This window comes from Thunnus albacares, chromosome 6 (assembly GCF_914725855.1).
Source record: "Thunnus albacares chromosome 6, fThuAlb1.1, whole genome shotgun sequence".
NCBI lineage: Eukaryota > Metazoa > Chordata > Actinopteri > Scombriformes > Scombridae > Thunnus > Thunnus albacares.
In genome coordinates this window covers 1,185,001-1,205,000 of record NC_058111.1, presented here as the reverse complement: position 1 = coordinate 1,205,000, position 20,000 = coordinate 1,185,001, and the positions used below count along the sequence as shown (strand labels likewise).

The following is a 20,000-nucleotide window of genomic DNA, read 5'->3' as shown; positions in this document are numbered from 1 at the left end:
TGGTCTTACTAGTTCGCCAAAATTGCGCACTAGTCGACATCTGAGCGCAAGTAGTTAACTAGTAAAGCGCTGCGACTGTCATAGATGTTAACTAGTGAAATTTTTTTACGTCAGTAGTAATACTAGTCGCGCGCAGATGTCGACTAGTACGCAATTTTGTCGAACTAGTAAGACCAAGTCGTCGACTAGTGCGCCGAAAATGCCAACTAGTTCGGCAAAAAGCCCAACATGTTAAAGAAAAGTCTTACTAGTTGTGCACAGTCGCATACTAGTGCGGCGAAAAGCTCAACTAGTTAAAGGAAAGTGTCAACATGTACGGAAAATTTCCAACATGTTCGGTCAAAGTGTTTACATGTTCGGCACAAAGTCTTACTAGTCAAAAGAAATTTGTTCTAGTAGTTAACTAGTAAGGCAAAAATCAGTGTTACTAGTTAACTAGTTAAATTTTTTTGGCACTTACTAGTAGTACTAGTAAGGTCAAAACAGCCCACTAGTGCAACTAGTTGGCATTTTGGCTCCTACTAGTAGTACTAGTGGACATTTTGGCTCTTACTAGTAGTACTAGTAAGCATTTTTGAACTTACTAGTAGTACTAGTAAGTTCAAAAATGTGCTACTAGTACTACTAGTCAGCATTTTTGGTGCTTACTAGTAGTAGTAGTAAACATTTTGGCTCTTACTAGTAGTGCTAGTAAGGTCAAAAACACTCCACTAGTGTAACTAGTGGACATTTGGGCTCTTACTAGTACTACTAGTAAGAGCCCAAATGTCCACTAGTACTACTACTAAACATTTTGAGCTTCACTAGTAGTACTAGTAACACAGAAACAGGGCAACTAGTAGTACTAGTGGACTGCATGCAAATGAAGCAGGCAGGACAAAGATTTTGATTGGTCAGTGTAGAAACTGTGTGCTGGACCTCTTAAAGTGCCCGCTCTGTATAGTAACTTGAGTTTTAGCAGCACTCATTTCAGGAAGCCTGTTAATATAGTTTATTTTGTATTAACATGAAATGGCAATAAAGTGAATGCGTTTTGGTAGATGAAATGTACAACAACATGAAGACCAAAGTGAATGTAACATTAATCTTTTTATGTGTAGAAAATTTGCAACTACAGAGAATTAATTTTAAAAAGTCTTTTCTCTGTTCCTCCACCGCGTCTGCTTGGTAACACGGGGGAACTTCTGCTTGCCCCTTCAGATATCTGCTTGCCCCTTCAGATATCTGAAGTGACAAGCAGAAGTTCCCCCGTGTTACCAAATTGTTGTTAATCATTTCACATACAGATGTCACTCATTTCAATGCCGCGGCCGCAGTGAAGAGGCTGAAATAATTGATCCAGGAGTCGCTGCAGTGCGGAATAACAACCAGCAGGTGGCAGATGAGAGCCGTTAAGATGCAGCTTCTGTCCGTCTCTCATCCATAGACTGTTTATAAAGATATATATTAATAATATTTATAATATAGTCTATGCTCTCATCATGCTCGACAAGCAGAGAGAACAGAGAAACCCCGTGAAGCTGTCTGATAATTAGTTATAAGTTATATTGTCTGCTGGACCCGTACAGTAAACTAACACATTACAGTCTTAATTTCATAAAGGACATTTATATTATGATATTTAAACCAACCATCCGTCAACACAGTTTAGACCTTAATATATGAAACATGTAAATTTGTCCCTTCCAAAAATTGTGACCGACTGATCATCAGAAGCCGAAAGAAAGCTGATTGTTCTCCCCAGTATTCAGAGTTAAACTGACTCCAAAACGCGCTGGACGTGAATCATTCACAGAAAACCTGCAGCGTCTCGTTTGTGAGCCAGTCTGTCTCATGACAGTCATGAAATAATCATGAAATTTAATCTATCTAGTTATTTTCCGTGACACTCTGCACGACTTTCAAACTGATGTATTTCAGTTGGAAGTAGGTTTGTGCCTGCAGCGGGTTTTTTTCTCATTTGTTATTCATTTTTAACTATAACTACGCCACTCAACATTTAATCACAAGATATTATCCTTGATTTTATTTATTTAATTTAATATTACCAGCCCGGTGGGGCCGGAGAGGACGCGTATGAGTATTTTCCTCACTGTCGATTTTAGTATCTTTAACATTTCTCAACATACCGTTACTATGGTGATGACGCCAGCTAAAGCCGTAACATATAGTCAGTATGACATTATATCATACTGCAGATTGGTGGTAACGTACTGTAGTGTATATTGAAGTGTAAAGAAAATAATGTGTGTATGTATAATAAACTCGCTCAGCCTTTTTTGATTGGCTGACCGGAATACCCGCCGACCGGAAGTGTTTTCCTCACTGTGATCGTGTTAAAGTTTTGTCTTAATGATATCTTTAAGATTTCTCAACACAACAACACCAACGTGTCCTTAGTAACTCAACAGTAAGATAGGTTAGTGTTAAGGCCATCAGTCATCATTATTTCTCCTCTGATTCTGAGTAATAAAGTAGTTTCTGTCAGGTTGTGGTAGCGGAAGGCTAGGGAAGAGCATTGTGTTGTGGGCGCGTTCGACTCCTGGTTTTGCTGTCTGCCGTCAGTTGGCTTCATTCCGTTTCAAACTGCCGCCGTCCGCCGCAACCCGAATCCAAACACCACCATGTCTGTTTAGAAAAAGCTGATTTATAGCCTGTGATTGTAAAATGTGAAGTTGCTCGTTTAATGATATATTTCCAAGTATATGTGGCTGAGTATATTTAATATGAAATCATCTTTCTTAAAACAATAAAACCCTCCAACGTTGTGTGTTTATGAACGGGATGAAGACGAGGTTATAAAACTGGACTTTATATTTCACTTCCATCATCAAACTGGACTTTAGATTCTGCATAGCATTCAACCTCTTACTGTTACATAATCTAATTATTTATTAATTATGTTAATAATTTCCCTTAATTTAAATTAATAATAATTTATTATTAATTTATATAATTTATTCTCTTGTCACTTTCATATATTTCATTCACTTCAATTCTTTGTCCATATTTGCTCTGTACAGTCAATATTTCATTTCAGGTTTCCACTCTATAAATAGACTTTAAAATTTCAACTTAAATCTAATATTGCTTTATTGACTTAATTATTATTATTATTGTTATCATTATTATTATTATTATTAGTAGTAGTAGTAGTAGTAGTAGCAGTATTACCTTACTTTTGTGTATTTTCATTCTTGTGTGTTGCAGATTTTTGTGAGCAAACACCAATTCATTCTCTGTTTGTTTGCATTGGCTAATAAAACAGATTCTGATTGAATGAGCTGCTGTATGTCATACTGACATAAAATCCCAAAACCAAGAATCATAATCAGGGTTGTGTGAATAGTAGCCCAGGGCCAGCCGTAGTTTAGGCCACATAGACGGTCCCCTAGGGCACCAAATAAGGGAAGGGGCACTGAGTGAGTTACTGACAGGTTTGCTTGTTTCTGTTCAGCTTTGGAAATTGAGCAGTTGATGGGTTTTCATCTGTTGATTTTCAAAGCCTTACTTGTCCTTCAGCCACCAAACACTCATTGAATGGCACCTTGACCTCCACTTGCCTTTTGTCCAGAGAACTGGGAGGATTTGTCTGGGCCGGAGGTATAAATGTTACACTTCATTTTAGTGCGAGTGTGGAACTATTGTTGCACTTTTTGGGGCTCCAATTTAAATCTCACCTAGAGCACCAACATAGTCAGGCTGGCCCTGTAGTAGCCTACCCTCACCCTAACCCAAGCCTACAGTAATGTACTAGACTATCAGCAGTATAATAATCTCTGAAGGTGACTCATTCTGGTCACTATTTCCCCTAAAAAAAAAAAAAAAGAAAAAGGAAAAAAAAGCTTCATTTTATACGTAGCTGCTTGAAAGTTTGTGAACTCTTTAAAATTTTCTGTATTTCTGTATAAATATGACCTCAAACATGATCAGATATTTATACAAGTCCTAAAACTAGATAAAGTGAATCCAGTTAAACAAATGAGACAAAAAAAATCATTTTTTAAATCTTTTTCGTTTATTTATTGAGGAAAATGATCCAATCTAAGATATTTGTGTGAAGCAAAAGTATGTGAACATTGACTGTAGCCACTGCAAGAGAAGCCTTTAGTTTCCTAGACGTTACCCTGGGGTCTGTTGTGGCCTCCTGGACTATTACACACCTGCTCTTGGTGTGATCTTTGTTGGTTTACCACTCCGGGGGAGGATAACAGTGGTGTTGAATGTATTCAGTTTATATACAGTCTGTCTGACAGTTGACTAGTGGAGTCCAAACTCTTTAGAAATGGTTTTGTAACCCTTTCCAGCCTGGTGATCATCAGCAACTCTTCTTCTAATGTTCTCAGAAATCTCCTTTGTTTGAGTCATGACACACTTCCACAAACCTTCTTTAAATAAGGCAGGGCCTCCCAGACTCACACTTGATTGTCGTCTTGTTGATTGAAACACTCGACTCTATTTTCCCTTTCAAATGAAATGATAATCCTAGAGGTTCACATACTTTTGCCACACACACATATGTAACGTTGGATCATTTTCCTCAATTAATTAATGAAAAAGATGAAAAAAATGTTGTTGTTTTTTTATCTCATTTGTTTAACTGGGTTCACTTTATCTAGTTTTAGGACTTGTGTAAATGTCTGATCACATTTTAGGTCATATTTATGTAGAAATACAGAAAATTCTAAAGGGTTCACAAACTCTCAAGCAGCACTGTATCTCAGTCCTTCAAAGTTGTCTCTGAGACCAGGTCTGGGATGGTTTGTATCTGTGAAATGAGAAAATTAAAACTTTGACGTAGAGTTAAACCAAACACATCGTTGGAAAGGTCTCGACCTGGAGAGTAACATATGTCAGTATGAAGGTTCTACAGGGCTCCTGCTAAGAAATATTGACCTTTGAACCTTGACCTTGGTGCATGTTTGAAGGCTTATAATTCAGCAACATAAGGGGCTTCAGACATGAGACCGACTGTTATCGAGAGCTCTGGACCTCAGCTACCATGTGAGTGGAGTCAACAACTGGGGAGGTGGTAAAATATGGTTAAAATTAATTTTCACATATTTATCAATTAGATATTTAAAATCTGATTACATACATGTGTTTACTGTCCCCTTAAACTCCTCAGTTTACTCTCAATCAACTATTTACAACTTCCAATTGTAGGAAAAACAGTCATGTTTATAAAAAATAAAAATACAATTCCCCAGAGACAAACACTGCATCTGGACCGCTCGATGTGCCACCTGCTGGTTGTCGCTGCGCACTGCAGCTGCTCCTGGATAAATGATTTCACCGCCTTCACTGTAGTCACATCAACTGAAATGAGTCACATAAATAACAGCCGTGCTGCTAACATATAGGTGTTATGTGCTTATTGTTGATCAAAGTGAGCCTGACAGAGTTTATTTTTCTGATATAGGCTCATTCATTGTTTATAATGTAGTTAATAAACAAGGTGTAGTAGTCACATTTGATTTTAATTTTTGAACATTACTGTATATGTTGGGTGAGTTACTGCCGCTCATTAGCAAAAATATAGTATATTATTTCTCTGTGGTGACTTGGTTTTAACCATCACCACTGCTAAATAATGTGACGATATGATATGAATGATAAAATGTTCATGTGACCGTGTTGAAAGGAATAAGCAAGAAGCAGAGCAGCTGCTTTTCTGTTTTAGAAAATGATTACATAGCTTTGTGTTGTTTAAAAAGGCAACAAGGAAAATGAGTCAAGCAGTAAACAACAGAAAAACAATTGAATACCTTTAGATTCATTGTTGTTAATAGAAAAAGTAATTAATTCATGCTTTATTCTGCATGGATAGTAAGCAAGAGCTGGCGGTTAACAACAGTGAAAACTTATCAGGCTTTACAGGGTTAAATTTTGGCCGGGTGGAGTTCTTGCTGGAGAGCCAATAGGAAGGCACAATGTCCCGCCTCCTGACTAGCATTTAATGCAACTAGTGCTACTAGTGGGCATTTAATCTCTTACTAGTTCAACTAGTAAACACTTTTAGCCTTACTAGTAGTACTAGTAAGGTCAAAAACACCCTAGTAGTGCAACTAGTGGGCATTTTGGCTCTTACTAGTACGACTAGTAAATATTTTGTCTCTTACTAGTAGTACTAGTAAGGTCAAAAATGTGCTACTAGTACAACTAGTAAGCATTTTGGCTCTTACTAGTAGTACTAGTAAGGTAAAAAATCGCCCACTAGTGTAACTAGTAGACATTTTGGCTCCTACTAGTAGTACTAGTGGACATTTTGGCTTCTACTAGTAGTACTAGTAGACATTCTGGCTCTTACTAGTAGTACTAGTAAGCATTTTGAGCTTTAGTAGTCAACTAGTAAGGCGTATTTGCGCTCAAGTAGTCAACATGTTGGCGTTTTTTCGGCGCACTAGTTAACTAGTAGGACTTTGAGCTTTACTAGTTGGGTCCAGTTGTCGACTAGTGCACAAAAAAGTCAACTAATTGGGATTTTGGCTCAACTAGTTCGGCGTTGGGCTCAACTAGTACGGCTTTTGTCCAAACTAGTTGGCCAAAAGTGTCACTAGTTGCAGAAAAGGTGTAACTAGTACGAGTTTTTGTTCAACTAGTACAGCAAAGTTGCGAACTAGTTCGACAAAATGTCCAACTAGTACTGCCAAAGTCTGAACTAGTAGAGGACACTTAAGTTTGATATCAAGGATATCTAATAGATGCCCAAAGGGCTTTCCATACAGTAGTACTATAATAAGTCTCACCCTGGTTTAGTAGTAGTAGTATTGTAGTAGTAGTAGTAGTAGTAGTAGTAGTAGTACTGTAGTAGCAGTAGTATAAGTCTCACCCTGGTTTAGTAGTAGTAGTAGTAGTAGTAGTAGTAGTACTGTAGTAGCAGTAGTACTATAATAAGTCTCACCCTGGTTTAGTAGTAGTAGTAGTAGTAGTAGTAGTAGTAGTAGTAGTACTGTAGTAGCAGTAGTACTATAATAAGTCTCACCCTGGTTTAGTAGTAGTAGTAGTAGTAGTAGTAGTAGTAGTACTATAATAAGTCTCACCCTGGTTTAGTAGTAGTAGTAGTAGTAGTAGTAGTACTGTAGTAGCAGTAGTACTATAATAAGTCTCACCCTGGTTTAGTAGTAGTAGTAGTAGTAGTAGTAGTAGTACTATAATAAGTCTCACCCTGGTTTAGTAGTAGTAGTAGTAGTAGTAGTAGTAGTACTGTAGTAGCAGTAGTACTATAATAAGTCTCACCCTGGTTTAGTAGTAGTAGTAGTAGTAGTAGTAGTAGTAGTAGTAGTAGTACTATAATAAGTCTCACCCTGGTTTAGTAGTAGTAGTAGTAGTAGTAGTGTAGTAGCAGTAGTACTATAATAAGTCTCACCCTGGTTTAGTAGTAGTAGTAGTAGTAGTAGTAGTAGTACTGTAGTAGCAGTAGTACTATAATAAGTCTCACCCTGGTTTAGTAGTAGTAGTAGTAGTAGTAGTAGTAGTAGTAGTAGTAGTACTATAATAAGTCTCACCCTGGTTTAGTAGTAGTAGTAGTAGTAGTAGTAGTAGTACTGTAGTAGCAGTAGTACTATAATAAGTCTCACCCTGGTTTAGTAGTAGTAGTAGTAGTAGTAGTAGTAGTAGTAGTACTATAATAAGTCTCACCCTGGTTTAGTAGTAGTAGTAGTAGTAGTAGTAGTAGTACTGTAGTAGCAGTAGTACTATAATAAGTCTCACCCTGGTTTAGTAGTAGTAGTAGTAGTAGTAGTAGTAGTAGTAGTAGTAGTAGTAGTACTATAATAAGTCTCACCCTGGTTTAGTAGTAGTAGTAGTAGTAGTAGTGTAGTAGCAGTAGTACTATAATAAGTCTCACCCTGGTTTAGTAGTAGTAGTAGTAGTAGTAGTAGTAGTAGTAGTAGTAGTACTGTAGTAGCAGTAGTACTATAATAAGTCTCACCCTGGTTTAGTAGTAGTAGTAGTAGTAGTAGTAGTAGTAGTAGTACTATAATAAGTCTCACCCTGGTTTAGTAGTAGTAGTAGTAGTAGTAGTAGTAGTACTGTAGTAGCAGTAGTACTATAATAAGTCTCACCCTGGTTTAGTAGTAGTAGTAGTAGTAGTAGTAGTAGTAGTAGTAGTAGTAGTAGTAGTAGTAGCAGTAGTACTATAATAAGTCTCACCCTGGTTTAGTAGTAGTAGTAGTAGTAGTAGTAGTAGTAGTAGTAGTAGTAGTACTGTAGTAGCAGTAGTACTATAATAAGTCTCACCCTGGTTTAGTAGTAGTAGTAGTAGTAGTAGTAGTAGTAGTAGTAGTAGTAGTACTGTAGTAGCAGTAGTACTATAATAAGTCTCACCCTGGTTTAGTAGTAGTAGTAGTAGTAGTAGTAGTAGTAGTAGTAGTAGTAGTACTGTAGTAGCAGTAGTACTATAATAAGTCTCACCCTGGTTTGTGGACGATCTCTCTCAGGACTCGCACTGCGTCGTCGTTGCTCATGTTCTCAAAGTTGATGTCATTCACCTGTACAGGTATACAGAAGATAAATACTACTGCAGATGTCTTTACAAGTAGTAGTAGTAGTAGTAGTAGTAGTAGTAGTACTACAGCATCAGAGGCAGCAGTACCTGCAGTAACATGTCTCCGGGCTCGATGCGTCCGTCTGCTGCCACCGCTCCGCCCTTCATGATGGAGCCGATATAAATCCCTCCGTCTCCTCTGTCATTACTCTGACCCACAATACTGATGCCCAGGAAGTTATACCTCTCTGCAGACAGACAAAGATGCTGTTTATAACTTCAAATGTTTCCAAATAATCATCATATTAATCAATATCATATTTATCTAATGATTGTTGTCTATTTCCATGGTTACAGCGTTGACAGGAGCTGCTAGCAGCTAATGCAGGATGGCTTTTTATGATGCTGTACGGTGTGTCATGCTGACGTCATTATGTATACAGGTCATGATAATACTTCATACATAATCAAGATAAAATACATTAGAAAAATAATGACATTATTACATTATCTGAAAAATCACAAAAAACATAGCAATGACACAAAATATGCCCAAAAATATCTTTAATACTTTTAAATGATTTGTTGTAAATGTATATTGTTGGGTAAAGTCCCAACACAAGCCTCAAACCACAGACCGGCTCTTTCTTCAACCCCCCAGGAATGCTGGCCAATAATATATATAAGTGAGAGTCCTAAACTCCTCACTGACCATCTAAACAACCTCCTGCAAACAGAAAGGATCAGATAAGGAACCCTCATCTCCTGCAGGGTCACCAAACCAGACCACTGACCCAAAACCACCTTTGATCCTTCACCCCCCCCCTTCCCAATCATATTATGAGTGCAAATTTAAATCCAAATGTAGTAATAACCCCTCCCACAGATATTTGCTGTATGTGCTGAAAACCTTTCTGTAAATACCAACAGATGACACGTGTGGCTCACACATGTAGAGACGGACATTCAGGCATCAGTTTGAAAAGTCTCCTCTGGTATAAAATCAGATGGTTTTTATTGACAGGAAGCAGCTGCAGAGAGACAGAGAGGAGGACAGACAGGAGGACAGACAGGAGGACAGACAGGAGGACAGACAGGAGGACAGACAGGAGGACAGACAGGAGGACAGACAGGTCCACTCTGTACTCACCCAGGTTCAGAGTTACTGTGATGATGTTGAGCGACATGGTGGAGTCAGTGACACTGCTGAAAGACACCGACTGACACACAGACAGGAAGACAGACAGACAGGAGGACAGACAGGTGGACAGACAGACAGACAGGAGGAGGACAGACAGACAGACAGACAGACAGGAGGACAGACAGACAGGTGGACAGACAGACAGACAGGAGGACAGACAGACAGGTGGACAGACAGACAGGTGGACAGACAGACAGACAGGAGGACAGACAGACAGGTGGACAGACAGACAGACAGGTGGACAGACAGACAGACAGACAGACAGACAGACAGGAGGACAGACAGACAGACAGGAGGAGGACAGACAGACAGACAGACAGACAGACAGACAGGAGGAGGACAGACAGACAGACAGACAGACAGGAGGACAGACAGACAGACAGGAGGAGGACAGACAGACAGACAGACAGGTGGACAGACAGACAGGTGGACAGACAGACAGACAGGAGGACAGACAGACAGGTGGACAGACAGACAGGAGGACAGACAGACAGACAGACAGGAAGACAGACAGACAGACAGACAGACAGACAGACAGACAGGAGGACAGACAGACAGACAGACAGGAAGACAGACAGGTGGACAGACAGACAGACAGGAGGACAGACAGGAGGACAGACAGACAGACAGGAGGAGGACAGACAGACAGACAGACAGACAGACAGGAGGACAGACAGGAGGACAGACAGACAGACAGGAGGAGGACAGACAGACAGACAGACAGACAGACAGGAGGACAGACAGACAGACAGACAGACAGACAGACAGACAGGAGGACAGACAGGAGGAGGACAGACAGACAGACAGACAGACAGGTGGACAGACAGACAGGAGGAGGACAGACAGGTGGACAGACAGACAGACAGACAGACAGGAGGACAGACAGACAGACAGGAGGACAGACAGACAGACAGGAGGAGGACAGACAGACAGACAGACAGGTGGACAGACAGACAGGTGGACAGACAGACAGACAGGAGGACAGACAGACAGACAGGAGGACAGACAGGAGGACAGACAGACAGACAGACAGACAGACAGACAGGAGGACAGACAGACAGACAGACAGACAGGTGGACAGACAGACAGGTAAAAGAGAGGAAGATGAAGGACAGATTAAATTCACACATAAAGACAGAAGAAGCTGTTTGACTTCAAATAAAATCACTGACAGTTTTTATTAAAATAATCTTCAGAGTTTTAAAGTCAGTGAAAATTAATCGACAAAAGTTTTAATCAATAAATTGTTTAAGTTATTAGAATATTGAGAAATAAAATAAACATGTTTCCAGAAGTAAACTCTAAAATATGACTGAAAGGGTATAAAACCATCATCTAAAACTATAAGTGTGATAAAATTAATTAAACTTAAAATACTGAAAAATATTTGTAAGAAGGTAAAAAAATCAAAATGATTGTGTCCTAAAAGTGAAGTATTAATTAAAATGATTATTAAAATCTAAAATATCTGATTGATCTAAAAAACATATAAAAGCATAAAAAACCTAAAAACTACATAAAAAATGTAAAACATTTGTCAGAATATAAGAAACACGTCTTTGTTTTACAGATATACGTTATATGTTGACCCTGAACGCATCATAACTGTCTGTGTTTCATTATCATCTGTACAAACTCGTCATAATTTTACTATTAAAGATGTTTTAATATTTATCCTGTCAGTGAAGTCATTTGATGTGATGTCAGCGTGTGTGTGTGTGTTCGTGTGTGTGTGTGTGTGTGTGTGTGTTTGTGTGTGTGTGTGTGTGTGTGTGTGTTCGTGTGTGTGTGTGTGTGTGTGTGTGTGTGTGTTTGTGTGTGTGTGTGTGTGTGTTTGTGTGTGTGTGTGTGTGTGTGTGTTCGTGTGTGTGTGTGTGTGTGTGTGTGTGTGTGTGTGTGTGTGTGTTTGTGTGTGTGTGTGTGTTTGTGTGTGTGTGTGTGTGTTCTCGTTTTTCTATCCTGGTGGGGTCCACAACCTGACATATCACTCACACCGTGGGGACCGATTTTCCCCGTGGGGACCGAATCCCGGTCCCCACAGGCACGAGCATTGCAATCAATAGAAAAGAGGTTCCTGATGTGCCTGGTGACGTTTTTTTGAAAAAAAAAATTGGTCCCCTGGGGGGTGAATTTCACTTCTTTGTGTATGCCCTAGAGGTCACACTCGGTACTGCAGTGTGTGAATTTGCACTGGTGGGGACCTTTTCCTGACGTGTGTGTAACTGTGTGAAAGTGTGTGTATCATATAAGCTTCATATTTCATAGAAAGTATGACCGTCTGTGCAGTTTAATGTGATTAGATTTTTATGTTATCAAATTACTTTTTCTAAAATCAACAAGGGAACACATTTAATCATTAAACTTCCTTTCAAAGTGATTTTATTCTTTGGAAGAAACTAATAATGACATTTTTGTTGGCCTGAAGTAGACAAAAAATATAAATTAATAAATACAAGAATTAACAATTATTTGTAAATAAATAAAAGGTCTATTTTTGTAATGGTTCTGATATTTCGTTTATTGTGCCCCACATACTTGGAATAAGCTTCAACAAAACTTAAAGTTGATCTCATCTATACTGCTGAGACAATTCCTAGTTTTAATTTCTAATTTTATTAATTGTAACTGTCAATGCTTGTATTATTTTTATTTATTTTTTGTTCTCATTGTCAATCCCTACACTTAAACTTTTTAGCATTGTTAATTTTATCTTGTTTTAAAATGACGTAGACATGTATTGTTCTTTTATTTCTATTTGATTTTAGTTGTGTCTGCATTCATTGTATGTCTGTACCTTGGCACCCTTGAAAATGAGGGTTCTCCCTCAATGTGTGTTCTGAGGTTTTAAAATAAATGTAAATAAATTAATATTCATACAAACTGAGGCTACAGTTAGAAACAATGTACTGATATTTATACAGACTGAGGCTACAGTTAGCTGTGTACTGATACTTATACAAACTGAGGCTACAGTTAGCTGTGTACTGATACTTATACAAACTGAGGCTACAGTTAGCTGTGTACTGATATTCATACAAACTGAGGCTACAGTTAGCTGTGTACTGATACTTATACAAACTGAGGCTACAGTTAGCTGTGTACTGATATTCATACAAACTGAGGCTACAGTTAGCTGTGTACTGATACTTATACAAACTGAGGCTACAGTTAGCTGTGTACTGATATTCATACAAACTGAGGCTACAGTTAGCTGTGTACTGATATTCATACAAACTGAGGCTACAGTTAGCTGTGTACTGATATTCATACTAACTGAGGCTACAGTTAGCTGTGTACTGATATTTATACAAACTGAGGCTACAGTTAGCTGTGTACTGATATTCATACAAACTGAGGCTACAGTTAGCTGTGTACTGATATTCATACTAACTGAGGCTACAGTTAGAAGCAATGTACTGATATTCATACAAATTGAGGATACAGTTAGCTGTGTTGTGATATTTATACAAACTGAGGCTCTAATTAGTGTAGCCCAAAACTACAGAAGAAGCATATCTGGATGGTGTTTTGGTCCAACAAAAACAATCCGATAATTTCCTGCAAGTAAGACACAGTACACAGTAGCATTGTCTTTTGTGAGGCAGAATATATGGTATTAGTGGCAACCATGCAGGAGAGACTGTAACTGGTGCCAGCCTGTATAAATCTTTGAGGATAACCAAAGTGGAATTTGTGGCTGTATGTACTCATTTTATAGAATATAGCTGTTACTAATTCTAATGCTGTTTCTAATGCTAATGTATGTACTACTACTAGTAGTAGTATAGTAGTAGTATTAATGCAATTACTGCTGTATTTTAGCTACTTAAGCTACTACTGGTTCAAGTACTCAACGTTCAGACTACTAGTAATATTACTTTACTAGTAGTAATAACTACAAATTTAATTATACAATTCTCATATTTTATGTTAATTTGGTTACATTAGAAAAGACAGAACAATGGTTATAACATGGATATTAATACATGCACAGCATGGCAGTCATGATATCATCAGTAAAAATTTGTAATATTAATTTAGAATTTAGGATATCAAAAACATAGTGAAATATTTTTGTGAAACAGGAGTTCAGCCATGCAATGATAAAATTTCCGCACTGAATCAAAGATTGAGGGAGGAACACACCTTTCCTGACTTTTGCGGTCCCCATCTTACCTATGCCCATCCCCCACCCGCCCCGGTCACACGGTTTGAGCTGCTGACAGTCAGTAGGAACAGGCGCAGCAGCACAGACGGCAGCAGCACAGACAAACAGAGACAACGGATGGCTGATGGCCGAAGAGAGGAGAACTAATGGAAACTAAGTAAGTACATGAAACTTTTAGTTATTATTAATTAGGCTAAGCACTGTAGCTAATGAGTTTGCAGCCAAAAGGTAATTTTTTGTTAGTTTGCTAAATATAATTCTGTCAGTAAAATTTTGAGCTGATATTTTAGGTTTTTTCAGGTTATTGACTGGTTACTATCTTTTTGCCACTTATTTTTACTTGGCTGGCCTCAGATACTGTATTACTGTAATATTCAGCAGTGTGGAAGGACAGTGAGGCTGAGGAGAGGAAAGAGGAATGTTTAATGAGCATTTTCACCTGTTACAGCCATCAGTAGCTAGAGTTAGCTTCCAATGTTGAGTAATTTACTAGAGTAAGTTCTTAATTTAACTACAGGCCTAAAGGCTTTACACACCTAAACAAGCAGCCATTGTACTGTAGTTATAAAATGTTATTTTAATTGTATTTAACCTCCTGCAGACAGAGTGCACAATCCACCAGGCTGAAGGCACGCTTACAAACACTCAGGCAGCATCATGATAAATGCTTATGCAAGTACATGGAGTACATAAATCACCAAACACAGGTAATGCTTTCAAATTTGATACAATATATACAATGTCAAAGTTTAGATAATTTAAACATCATAATAAACATCATAATATGTACTGAAGATCATTCTGGTAGTTTAGTATGATTTTTTTCTTTCTTTTTGTCTATTTAGTTCATGATTGAGATTATAACAAAACTGGAAAAGGATGTAGCTGTCCAAATAATGTTTGGAGGTATATATTGACACTGCTAATTATTGCTAACTACAATAAACTGCATGAGCAGTACATATGCTGTGACTTGATAGATGTAATCCTTATATTTTATTTTAATGGCAGAGACTCTGATCTTTCTCTTAAATGTGGCCTCTTACATTTTTTAGTTTTTAATTTAATAAAAGATGTGTTTAGGAGTACAGTGCTCTGGCTCTTCAGCTATAGCTTTATACAATAAATGTGTCTGTTACAGCCCTCAAGAAGACTGGAAAAAGGGGAGAATACCTCATCACCACCAGAAGTTTCATCTGAGCTACACACAGCTTCCAAGAGTTTGGTAAGTGTCAAACAAGTGCTGATTTAGGTTGTCCCATATGACAGGCCTCCTAACAGTTTACTTCACACTGGCTTTTATGCCTGTTTTGTTATAGATTAATATAAATCTCTTTTCCTAAATTCTATATACCTTCCTTCCTAAAAATTCAGTTCAATATTATAACTGTTTAATTTTTCTATGAAACAAAATAAAAATTTACATTAAAAACTAAATTAAAGTTAAATCATCAACTTAAGTTGTTTGGGCAATTATCAGTGCAGCAATTGCAGTAGCACATAAAAATGATCTTTAATTCATTTTTACTAGCACGTTAGTAGTGATGGCTTAGATAAGTTAATATATTGTGTGATAGCATGTTGATTGTTTGCAGGTGCACAGACCACAAACTGTTTCTTCAACACTGCCACATTTTCATCTTCACATGAAATGGGGAAAATGTGACAGTGCTGATTTTAACAAGGGAGAAGAGTTTTCTGACTCTGATTTACTTTGAATATTTAATTAGCTCACTGTGATAGTTGCCTCCTTTGTGCACCTTCTCATGCTCTGCTTGATGCTAGCAGACCAGTTCACAGTTAATAGACAAGGATTAGAGAGAGCTGAGGGGGAGAGGAGAGCCAGAATGATCGATACAGTTTTAAATGTTGACAAACTATATCCAATGTTAAGTAGCAATAAAGTAAAGCCATCTGTGCTTTTATGTGTGACACAATATATGTGTCTTTCTTTTCTTAAACAATCACATGTATGCAATGCATTCTAAGATGCTGAATTGGGTTGCATGGCCTGACAAGTTTGCTGTACCACATATACCATACATAACAACACCATATGTTCTTCAGGAACCTCATGTTCTGGAGAAATGATAATAAGTATTGTTTGTCTATGTTGTTTAGCCTGCAGGAGGTCCAAACCAGGAGGAGGAGACCTCATCACTATCATCATTTATATCATCAGTAGTAACACTATCATCACTATCATCACTACCATCATCATCATCAGCATCAGAGGTTTCATCTGAGGTACTTGCAATTTCCTAGAGTTTGGTGTCAGACACCTGTTCACCCTGTTATTGTTACTAGCCAGTTAAAATGCAAATATCCTTCCAGGTAATTAGAAAATTACTGTAGTGAGTGTGCAGCTTCTTGTATTTTTCTTTTACAGCTCACCTTAGAATACCTTGAACGGACGTCCAAGGTGTCTGATGGATCAGAGGCGACTGAAAATCAGACCTGCGCTATAGAAGTGGTAGTTGGTAAGTATAAAGCCTGCTGCACCTCCAGATGTGTCAGGCATTTTGGATAAAAGCATCTGCTGATTGTATGAATGTAATTGTAAGAAAGCAATAAGTTTGTTTTTAAGTTTTGCTTTAGATGGCTTTGATTCAAACAGTGAAGGTGTGTTGCCAGTTAGCTGTTAATTTATTGTATTAATGTTTTAACAGGATCCTCAAGATCTAAGAGAAGATGGCGAGCTGAGTCTAACAGCGGTGACCCTAAAACAGGTATGTGTCAAACTAAATGCAGTGAAATATGTTCACATTAGTTTAACCTCATTTTTTAAAAATGTTGTCGATACTCTAAACATATAAATTGTTTGCTTTAATTTTATAAATATGTAATTAGTTTGTATGATTGTCATACTCAATGACGATACACCACCAGCCTTCATACTGGAACAAATAAACATACAGAGGCTAATAAGTAAAACTTTTTACTTCATATAACTGTGTAAATGGGTTGGGTTGTTTGAATTTATATAAATGGTTATTACTTTCAAACATCCATTTATTGCTTCAGAAAGTACGTCTCTCAGGAACACGATATATGAAAGTCACCGCATGCTAACGTCACACTTGGAAGTTATTACTGTTTACAAAACTGTTCATCTATAAAGCATTTTGGCTTTCAAAATGCTTTATGGCTTTCATTCAAACAGTTAAGATGTGTTGTCTGTTAGATGTCAATTTATTTTATTAATATATTCATCATTCATGATTTTAACAGGATCCTCAACACTGAAGAGGAGACAGAAAACTGCTGAGTCTGACAGCGACGACCCTAAAACAGGTATTTCACACACTAAATGCACTCTGGGTATTTGTTAGTTACCTGTCTTTACAGCGCAGTTTAATTTGTCACACACTCTTAAAATAAGCTACTCAGTCTCAACTTTAATTGAACAAAGGTGTGTTTATTTTCCTGTTAGACACTGAACAGCTGACCTTGTAAACAGGATTTCCACAGCTGAATATATCAAATTCAAACAACTCCAAGATTCTCCCAACCTTAAGAGCTGCACAGTCTGTTCATAGATCACCGGTCTACCCCCCTGATTGTTTTTCATTTTCTGTCTTCTTCCTTAGAAACCTCAAAAAGGAGGAGCTGGTCACCTGAAGAGGTACAGGCTGTGGAAAAGACACTAATGGCCTTCATAGGAGCTGGTACAGTACCAGGAATGTTGGATTGTGTTGCCTGCATTACAGCTTCACCAAAAGCACTTAAAAAACGAAGCTGGATGGCGGTAAAGTACTATGTTAAAACCCGTATCACTGAGATTCAGCATGAAAGTGCAAGAAAAACTAACTGAGAAGACTGCAGTTCTTTCACGTTCTTAAATGTGTGGAAACGTGTTTCTTTCTGCACTTGTTCTCAGTTATGGTGATAAATATGATGCTCTTTGCTCTTGTTCTTACCTGAATAACACACATCGCCAGTACAAAAGCAGTCCACTGATACACCAGATTATGCTGTTTGGCCAAATATGTGTAATGGATCTCCGACAGACTTCATGGATCTAAATCACTGCTTTAATGAGCGAATCATTGATCATGTGGACCCCTACTGGCATGGAGGGAAATATAGAGAAACAGAGTTTTTGTTGTGCTTGTTTGAGTTCCAAAGTTGTACTTCTCGTGACATAAAATTAAAATGGCGGCAGAGTGAGGCTTGTAGGATGTAACGGGGTGGATGTTTTAAATGAATTCAAAGGCCATTTTGAATAAAAGGTTTTTGTAAATTTGAGCACAATTTGTCTTTCCCTTTTGTACAGTAGGCCTTGTTTTCCTCCGAGCAACAGCATTTTAGAAACTCAGTCTGGTGTGTTTTGGGAGAAAACATGATGCCTGGTAGTTTAGATCATCACATTCAGTAAAAACTCATAATTGTTTCTTTGTAAATCAGGTTTGGTTTTTGTCATACCTGTTGGAGCTCAGTTGGGAAACTGTTTTTCAATTTTACAATTATTTTATTTGCAACATGTTCAATCTGGCAGTCTGGATTATTAAATTCAGTGTTTATGTAATCTAATATTAAGGTTTCAGCCCAAGATTAGTTAATTAAATGCTTGTCATGAACTGTGCTGTGTTTAACAGTGGTGTTGATTGTATATTAATAGACATAACATGATGTCCCCATGGGAGGCAAATTCCTGACTTAACATGATGAGTCCCCTGAAGGGTCAAATTTCAGGTTTAAAATTTTTTTGAGAGTTATTGAAGTTTCAAGTGATTTTCATGTTCAGAAAAATTTATGATGATTTTAGCAGTTAAAATTATGTTTCTAGACCCTTCAGAAAGGGTGGATCCCATCAGGCTGCTGCCAGTCATTGGTCCCCGGCATGTGATAAAAACCCGTATGTGTGTGTGTGTTTGTGTGTGTGTGTGTGTGTGTGTGTGTGTGTGTGTGTTTGTGTGTGTGTGTGTGTTCGTGTGTGTGTGTGTGTGTGTGTGTGTGTGTGTGTGTGTGTGTGTTTGTGTGTGTGTGTGTGTGTGTGTTTGTGTGTGTGTGTGTGTGTGTGTGTATGTGTGTGTGTGTGTGTGTGTGTTCGTGTGTGTGTGTGTGTATGTGTGTGTGTGTGTGTGTGTGTGTGTGTGTGTGTGTGTGTATGTGTGTGTGTGTGTGTGTGTGTTCGTGTGTGTGTGTGTGTATGTGTGTGTGTGTGTGTATGTGTGTGTGTGTGTGTGTGTGTGTGTGTGTGTGTATACCCTCTCCATCCGCTGTGTTTTGGGTTTCCGGTGGCGGCGGCGTTGTCGCCTGACGAGTCGTGGCGAGGAGCTGCTCTGCTCCGTCGATTGGCTGAACCTGGTGTGACATCACAGAGGGGAAACACACCTGAGTCAGCTGAGACAGGTGTGAATATCACCTGTTTCTGTCCTGACTCACAGCTGATTGACAGCTCTGTGGTTACCTAGCAACAAGGTGTCCATCAACTCACTCACTCAGCGGATAAAAGAGATCAACAAAAAATATTTAACTAAAGCAAAAAAAACATAAAATATCTAAAAACTATTAGAGTATGAAAACATAAATTAACATTAAAATATTGAAAAATGTAAAAAAAAAAAAAAAAAAAAGAATTATATGAAAAATAAAATAAATATTTGTGTCCTGAAAAAATCTAAAACACATCTGAAAACTTATTCTGAAATATAAAACTCAAAAAACGATCATTAAAATCAAAATATATTAATAATCTAAAAAAACATCTAAATAAAAACGTTCTGAAAATACAGTAAAATACAGTAAAATACAGTAAAATGTTAAAATTCTAATTTAAGTATAGTGAAATTTTTTTAAAAAAATGTAAAAAAGACAAAAAATAAATTGTAAAATATAAAATAAAAATTGTACAAAACAAAACTTTAGTTAAACGACAAATAAAAAGATAAACATCCTTAAAAAATTAATTAAACTAAAAATCCAAAATAAGTTTAGTGGACGTCACATCTACATACCTGTTAATGTTTGAGGAGAAATATCTGAAATATTTATGGAAATGTCACAAAGATAGAAACAAAACATAAAACATGTAAAAATGTGCCCTTAAAAAAAGATAAAATTTACACAGTAAAATATAAAATAATACAAAATCCTAAAATGTGAGAAAAGATAAAAAAAATATAAAAATAAAACAAAAC

General features: G+C 37.5%; 1 protein-coding gene and 1 long non-coding RNA gene across 2 annotated transcripts in view; one reads left to right on the top strand and one right to left on the bottom strand.

The window, feature by feature from the left end:
- Positions 1-20,000, bottom strand: part of LOC122983760 (segment polarity protein dishevelled homolog DVL-3-like) — a 37,385-nt gene that overhangs the window by 8,685 nt on the left and 8,700 nt on the right. The window contains exons 7-10 of the mRNA XM_044353855.1: positions 19,068-19,164; positions 9,639-9,708; positions 8,597-8,736; positions 8,416-8,492 (exon numbers count right to left, since the gene is read on the bottom strand). Coding sequence (XP_044209790.1) covers positions 8,416-8,492; positions 8,597-8,736; positions 9,639-9,708; positions 19,068-19,164 — 384 coding nt within the window. The remainder of the gene's footprint in view (positions 1-8,415; positions 8,493-8,596; positions 8,737-9,638; positions 9,709-19,067; positions 19,165-20,000) is intronic.
- Positions 15,937-16,593, top strand: LOC122983801. Its single transcript, XR_006403760.1, has 3 exons — positions 15,937-16,104; positions 16,247-16,337; positions 16,527-16,593. It is a non-coding gene; the product is annotated as an uncharacterized LOC122983801 (long non-coding RNA).